This window comes from Otolemur garnettii, unplaced genomic scaffold (genome assembly GCF_000181295.1).
Source record: "Otolemur garnettii isolate 467f Iridium unplaced genomic scaffold, OtoGar3 scaffold00249, whole genome shotgun sequence".
Lineage (NCBI taxonomy): Eukaryota > Metazoa > Chordata > Mammalia > Primates > Galagidae > Otolemur > Otolemur garnettii.
The window spans coordinates 720,614-728,005 of record NW_003852644.1 but is presented as its reverse complement, the minus strand read 5'-3'; the positions used below and the strand labels follow the sequence as shown (position 1 = coordinate 728,005).

The following is a 7,392-nucleotide window of genomic DNA, read 5'->3' as shown; positions in this document are numbered from 1 at the left end:
GGGGTGGGGTGGGGCGGAGCCGGCGCAGGGTGCTGGTGGCGGTGGCCCTGGTCCCAGCGCCTGGCCCGCTCGCGGCCGACCGCGTGAGAGCAGCGGGGCTCGACGTCGTGGCCCAGCCACGATGGCCACGCACGGAAAGCTGCGGCGGGAGCGGGGGCTGCAGGCTGAGTATGAGACCCAAGTCAAAGGTGAGAGGGCGCCCGGTCATGAGGGACCTGAAGTGTCCCACCGCTGGATCAGAGTCAGCCGCTCTCCCCCAGCGACCTCTGGAGGGGGGTGAAGGGAGTCCCCTGCCCGCCTCCCCACACCTATTGGGCTTCAACCACCTGCCATAATCCTCCTTACTCTAGGCTAAATGGAGATGCTCACTGGGCTCAGGGAATGAGGGACCGTGTGCACCCAAGTGCCCCTTGTGGCTCCTCACTTGTAGCTCCGCGGTTAGGGCACCGGCCACATGCACCAGGGCTGGTGGGTTCGAAACTGGCCCGGGACTGGTAAACAACAACAACGAAATAGCCGGGTGCTGTGGTGTGTACCTGTAGTACCAGCTACTTGGGAGGCTGAGGCAAGAGAATTGCTTAAGCCCAAGAGTTTGAGGTTGCTCTGAGCTGTGACATTACGGCACTCTACCAAGGGTGATATAATGAGACTCTGTCTCAAAAAAAATTTAAAAACAGGCTCAGTGCCTGTAGCTCAGTGGCTGGGACACTGGCCACATACACGGGGGCTAGTGAGTTCGAACCTGACCCTGGCCTCCCAAACAACAATGACAACAACAACAACAAAAAATAGCCAGGCATTGTGGCAGCCGCCTGTAGTCCCAGCTACTTGGGAGGATGAGGCAAGAGAATTGCTTAAGCCCAGGAGTTTGAGGTTGCTGTGAGCTGTGACACAATGGCACTGTACTGAGGGTGACATAGACTCTGTTTCAAAAACAAAAAACAAAAAAATCAAAGTGCCCCTGGAAAGGTGGCATTTTAGCTCCAGTGAAATTGACCACCTTGACTTTGAGGGTTTAGGGATTCAAATGAGAAGGTTGGCAGATCTGTGAGCACCTTGCCCTAACACCACCATAGACCCTAGAGCCCCAGCCCCTTTGGCCTCCTCTTGGTGCTGAGGTGGCTCCAGGGTGAGGGCCACTGTGTCTGGGTTAAGCTGGTAGAGTGAATCTTGGCTTGAGAGATTCACAGGGCTGGTTTCTCAGCCTTCTGAAATTCAGCCTTTTTGGGTTCTGATAAACACCCCTGAACAAATCACATGCAAATCAGCTTTTCATACTCTTAGCCAACATCTGCTGGTCTCATTCAGGGCCTGGTGATTGGCAAAGGCACTGCAGTTCCCATGGCCTTCAGATACCTGACCTCTGTGTCACTCCAAATTGCTCTGCTTTACTGATCACAGAAACAGGCTCAGAGAGCTACTGTGACCTGCCCATGGTCACAGCTCTACATCTCCTAGGCAGGAGAATGATATGACCCTTGAAATACTTTCCAACCCTGAGATGCAGGTTCTACTTACTCAGTACAAGCAATTTATACCATGGTGTACCCCAGTTCTCCTCCTTTGAGAGGAGGCAGGCCATGTCCAGACCCAGTCTGAGGCACCTGCACAGGGTGAGCCAGCTGTCATTGTTTCTTGAATGGAAATAACAATCCCCATTCTACTTCCCTGAAATATCTTAAGGACTTTGAAAGCTCTTTAGTCAGCATATAGGGGTCAGTTACTTCACAGTGAAAAAAATGGTGTTTTGAGCCAGACTGTCTAAACTGTCCTTTTCTTGCTTGTGGTCTAAAATGTGTTTAGCCTCACTTCTCCATCCCATCCCAACCTCCATAAAAACTTCCTATCAAGCTAGTAAAATAGGGCCACTGTCTTGACACCCTCAATTCTGAAAGGTCAGCATAGTTGAGGTTTTGGAGGCCATCTTCTCTTCTGTTTTGCTCGTCAGCAGAAGTGAGACCAAATCCCTCATTCACAGGAAGTGTTGGTGGGGCCTGAGGCCCAGCTCTGTAATTCAAGCGTATGTCAATTCTGTCTCTCGCTTTGCCAGATGTTTCACATACATCTTTCCCTGGCCCTGGGAATACACTGCTGAACAAGGAAAGCTGGTCCTCCCTCATGTGGCTCCAGGTCTAGTAGGGAGACATGTAGTAAATAGCTCAGCTCATACTGAATTTCAGGGCAAAACTACTGTGAATGGAGAGTGAGGGGAGCCAAGAAAAGGAGCAGGAAGAGGGCTTGGCCCAGTTTCCGGAGGTGAGGAAAGGGCTCTCTGATAAGTTTGTGTCTGAGCTGAAATCTAGGGGCTAGACACCAGCTGCCTATGCTCCTCAGGAAGGCTGTTAGCACCACTGGCTTATAATCCACATGTCTTCTCCCTGATGCCAGCCCCTGTGCAGGGATTTTCTGGCGGTGAAGACCAAAGGCAATGGGCTGGCCTGTGTCCATTCTGCACTGTGCAGTTCAGTCAGTCCCTAGGGACTGTATTCCTCCAGGAAGGCAGGGTAGGGTAGGGCAGGTGCCAGAGAGAAGGTAAGATGAACCTGATAATCTCAGACTTTCTTAGAATAAAATGAAATTTACCATTATCCAAAAAATGTTACCCTGATGGTATACCTCAATGGCGTAGGAGACTCTTTCCCTCGCCTAGCGGGGGGCAGGGACAGGGGCAGGGAGGAGGTACTGGGGGCTCTGTGCTGGTGTCACTGTTGGAGTCCTCAGCCCTCCACTTACCTGGTGTGGAAAGAGAGTATGCCTGTCCAATAATTCCAACTAAGGGCTAGGGATGGGGCCCCTGGGCCCATCACCTGGCTGGGTTGGCAGGGGCTGGGAGTGGAGCAGATGAAGGGGGGTCTGGGGTGCCTGGAGTCAGGGAGACAAAGGCCAAGCCTACTCAAACCCAGAGGCTGAGAATAGGGAGGGACATTCTCCAAGAGGAAATCAGGAAGAGAGAGATCGGGATTCTGGGCAGGCAAAATGCACAGAGGCCCCATGCAATAACCCCTGGAAATGACTGGCAGGGCAGAGAAGTAGTGGTATGAAGCTGTTCCCAGTGGGGTCCTGCCTCTCACCCTGGCCCCCTGGTCTAAGCCCTTCTTCTTCTGCCTGGACTAGAGAAAGACCTGCCACCTGGGCTCCCCTGGGCAGCACAAGGGGGCCCTGAAGATGAAGGCCAACTGATGCTGTGGCTCCTCCCCCCCTTGGAGGGCAGCTGGGAGTCCTTCTTGGACCATGACATCTGCCCCCACCTACTCCAGGCACAGCCAGCTCCGGTTTTCTTCTCTTACCAGTGTTGTTTGTTCCTGCCCATCTTCCGCTACAGGGGTCTTCCCTGCCCCATCTCCCACTCTGATCTGGCCTCCTGTGTTCATCTTTTCTGTACCCCTTGCTCCTGGACATTCTAGCATGCAGCTGTCCACTTGCTGTCTGTGCCCATTCTGATGCCAGCTCCTGGAGGGCAGGGGCTTGGCCAACCCTCTTTGCCACTGTATCTAGAATATGCTTGCCACAGAATGGGCACATAATCAACATTCTGATGAATGTAGAAATCAATTAATATGCCTCCCTGGGGATGTGGACAGAGATTGGTAAGTGGGCAGTCTGCTTGCCAGGTGTTAAGAGAGTGTCTCATTTACTCAAGGTCCCGGTGCCTGCCTGGGCGCTCAGGGGATGGCAGAAAGTCCTTCAGAGGTTGCTTAAGCTGTGGGACCAACAGTTCTGTGCCTTAGGCCCATGGCAGGGGAAGGAGTGTTGCCAATCAAGCCAGTGATGAGGTGTCAGAAGGCCAGCAGAGCAGGGCCTGGGTGGAGTTCTGTCTTGGGTAGGGATCAGGGGAAGGAAGACACAGGTCTCACTGGGGGGCTGTCCCTTCCCTGCAGGTCTGGCAGAGCACCATAGCAGCCTCGCCTAAGGAGCCCTGTGTGTGTGTTTGCAGGGGAGGCTGTTGCACCTGGGATCCTGGTACCTGATGGGAAGGAAGTGGCAGGGGAAGCCAGCAGGGACTTTCCAGAAACCAGGGAGGGATGGGGATGGAGTGGCCTAGTCCCACTCATCATGAACGTTGTCAGCCTTCCCAGATCTGCCATGCTGTTTGTCACCTCTGGGCCTTTGGGCAGCTCCTCCCCTCTCGCAGGTTCATTCTTCCCCTCCCTCCTCAGCCAGTTGGGTCTGACTGGTTCTTTTTAGCCTCCGCACAGAGGCACTTTCCCCAGGAGCCTCCCTGAGCCCAGCTGGACAGGTGAGCCCAGAACTTCTTGCTCTTAGCCTAGGCCAGGCACAGGGTGCCCTCAGAGCAGACAGGGTGGGTGTCCCCCACCCCTTGCTGAGCATGATCCTCCCTACCCATCCCAAGAGATGCGCTGGCAGCTGAGTGAGCAGCTGCGCTGCCTAGAGCTACAGGGTGAGCTGCGGCGGGAGTTGCTGCAGGAGCTGGCTGAATTCATGCGGCGGCGCGCTGAGGTGGAGCTGGAGTACTCCCGTGGCCTGGACAAGCTAGCCGAGCGCTTCTCTGGCCGTGGAGGCCGCCTGGGGGGCAGCAGTCGGGAGCATCAAAGCTTCCGGTAGGTGACACACTGCGAGATGGGCACACAGGCCCCAAGGCCCCCACTCCTCAGTCTGAGTGCTGTTCTGCCCCCCAGGAAGGAGCCATCCCTCCTGTCACCCTTGCATTGCTGGACTGTGTTGCTGCAGCAGACGCGGCAGCAGAGCCGAGAGAGTGGTGCCCTCAGTGAGGCACTGGCTGGGCCCCTGGCCCAGCGATTGAGTCACATCGCAGAGGATGTGGGGCGCATTGTGAGAAAGGTAAAGCTCTCATCCTGGACCACAGGAGGTGTTGGAGGCTTCAGGTTGTACTGAGGGCAGCCCATCAGGGCTCAATCCAGAGGTGCCAGTGCTGGGAGGGCACAGGAGGCCAGGTAGGCATCAGGCAGAGTGGACTTGATCTGAGTGGAGCCTTGAGTGCCTAGCTGAGGCATGGCAGGTCATCCCAGAAGTGTGGCAGTTGCTGCACTGGAGCAGTGCTGTGGTCACATTTCCCCTCCTCCCCTAGACTAAGGATCTGGAGCAGCAGCTGCAGGATGAGCTCATGGAGGTGGTCTCAGAGCTCCAGACGGTGAGGATACCCCAGGGGAAGGGCCTGCTCAAGGGCCTGGGGAGAAACGCCAATTCAAGAGGGGCAAGAACACCCCCATGCTATCACATCTCCCCAAGCCAGGCTTAAGGAGAATCAGGTGTCTAGGGGAGACTTGGGTTTGGGGGACCATGGCCAAAGCCCCCACCTCTAGGCCCCAGCATCCTGTCCCTGGTACAGGGTGATCAGGCCAAGTGCTCATGTGGGACTGCCCAGCTCTTAGGACTGAGTCTCAGGTGGAAAGTGGGGGAAGAGGCTGGCTGTGGCCATGGCCTTCAGCAGGGCTTTGATTTGGGGGCTCCCTGCAGGCCAAGAAGACGTATCAGGTGTACCATACGGAGAGCATGAATGCTGAGAACAAGCTCCGTGAAGCTGAGCGACAGGAGGAGAAGCGGGCTGGCCGGAGTGCCCCCGCCACTGCTGCCACTACTGCCACAGCTGAGGCAGGGCCCCTCCGCAAGAGCTCCCTCAAAAAAGGAGGGCGGCTGGTGGAGAAGGTGGGCCTGGGGAGGGACCTTGGAATCAACCTGCAGGCTCTGGGCCAGTTGCCCATCCTTCTCTGAAGGCTCTGGCTCCTGACCTTTGTCCCTAAGAGTCCCTGGCCCTCACTGGGGCCTGCTGTGTGGACAGGGAAGCCAGAACTGGATGGGGAGGGCCTTGGCCCAGTCAGCCCTGCTAGCTCTAGAGGGGTCCCCAGGCTAGGGGTAGTAGCAGCAGGATGATCCCCTTGGGTTACAGGGATTAAATGCAGAAGACTGCAAAGGACCTGAGAGTCAGGGTGAGGAGAATGGTCACTGGGCTTGGGATAGCCCTATGCAGTGTCCCCCATTTTCCAAGCTGGCCCCCCATAGCCCTGCATTTGAGATGGACCCTGAAGAGAGAACAGGAGACTGAGGAATGCCAAGATGGAGCCACCACGCTGATAGGACAGAGGGTGGTGGTCTGGTCCTGAGACTCTGGGAGCGGAGGAGGAGTTGGGCATCTTCGAATGTTCTTGGGGGTAGTAACAGCACTAGGTTGTATTGGGGTGGTCCCCTAGGCTGTTGTACTGATAATGCCCCCAGTGCTTCCCTGCGGAACTTACGGGCTATATTGAGTTTGTGGGACCTGTGTGGGGACATTTGCTGTAGTTGTCCACAGGGGAGGGGAGGGAATGGATGTTCCATGGAAGGCTGGAGATGGGGTGACCCTGGTACACTTGCATTGTTTTGACCAGCGTCAGGCCAAGTTCTTGGAGCACAAACTCAAGTGCACAAAAGCACGCAATGAGTACCTGCTCAGCCTGGCCAGTGTCAATGCCGCTGTCAGCAACTACTACTTGCATGATGTCTTGGACCTGATGGATGTGAGTCCTCTGTGGGTGGGCAGGCACAGGTGCCCAGTGCACCAGGGCTGACAGGCTACAGCTCCAGGGCCCACCTGAGCCACATCCTTGCTTCCTTCTCAGTGCTGTGACATGGGGTTCCACCTGGCTCTGGGGCAGGTGCTTCGGAGCTATGCAGTTGCTGAGAGCCGTACCCAAGCCTCCCAGAGGCAGGGCCTATGCAGCTTGGAGGAAGCTCTGGAGGCCCTGGATCCCCCAGGGGACAAAGCCAAGGTGCTCGAGGTGCATGCTACTGCCTTCTGTCCTCCACTGCGTTTTGACTACCAGCCCCATGAGGGGGATGAGGTGAGGCTCACACCCTGCTGCCCTTAATGCCTCAAACATCGTTCACAAGGGCTTTGCTCTCTGGTTTGTCCTATAACAGAGGCTTGGTGACATGATTCACACTTGGCTGAGGAATCAAAACTCCCCACGGCCTTGGGCAAATGCAGCTCACTGGAGAAGTCTCCCTTCTTTCATTCGTAACAGCCTGTGAACACACACACTCACCATGCTGAAATATTAATTGTTGACACCAGGTGGCAGGTGGCCATGTACCTGCCCATAGATTGTCCTTGTATTGTTTCTGTATGTTTTAAACTTTTCATAATACAAACGTGGGAGGAAATGCACTATACAAGCAGTAAGATGAAATTAGGCATCATTTTACCTGTCCCTTGAGCTGTTTTTTCCTTCAATAGGTTATCCCAGTGGGCATTGTGTATGGTCTAGGATTACATGGGCACCTTTAGAAGTGACATGGAACTTGATTTATTCTGGTCTTGAATTCCTGAGCTCAAGCAATCCTCACTCCTTGACTTCCCAGATCAATAAGATTATAGGTGTGAGCCACTGTGCCTGGCTAGAATTCGACTTATTCTGTATTTTGACCAAAGTAATA

General features: G+C 55.0%; 1 protein-coding gene across 7 annotated transcripts in view; it reads left to right on the top strand.

Moving 5' to 3' along the window:
* Positions 1-7,392, top strand: part of ARHGAP4 (Rho GTPase activating protein 4) — a 16,603-nt gene continuing 9,211 nt past the window's right edge. For all 7 annotated transcript variants that reach the window (XM_003802586.3, XM_023508449.1, XM_023508452.1 and 4 more), the window contains exons 1-7: positions 1-188; positions 4,352-4,559; positions 4,638-4,800; positions 5,048-5,110; positions 5,437-5,625; positions 6,345-6,473; positions 6,576-6,797. In XM_003802586.3, the coding sequence (XP_003802634.1) occupies positions 122-188; positions 4,352-4,559; positions 4,638-4,800; positions 5,048-5,110; positions 5,437-5,625; positions 6,345-6,473; positions 6,576-6,797 (1,041 nt within the window). In that variant the 5' untranslated portion in view covers positions 1-121. The remainder of the gene's footprint in view (positions 189-4,351; positions 4,560-4,637; positions 4,801-5,047; positions 5,111-5,436; positions 5,626-6,344; positions 6,474-6,575; positions 6,798-7,392) is intronic.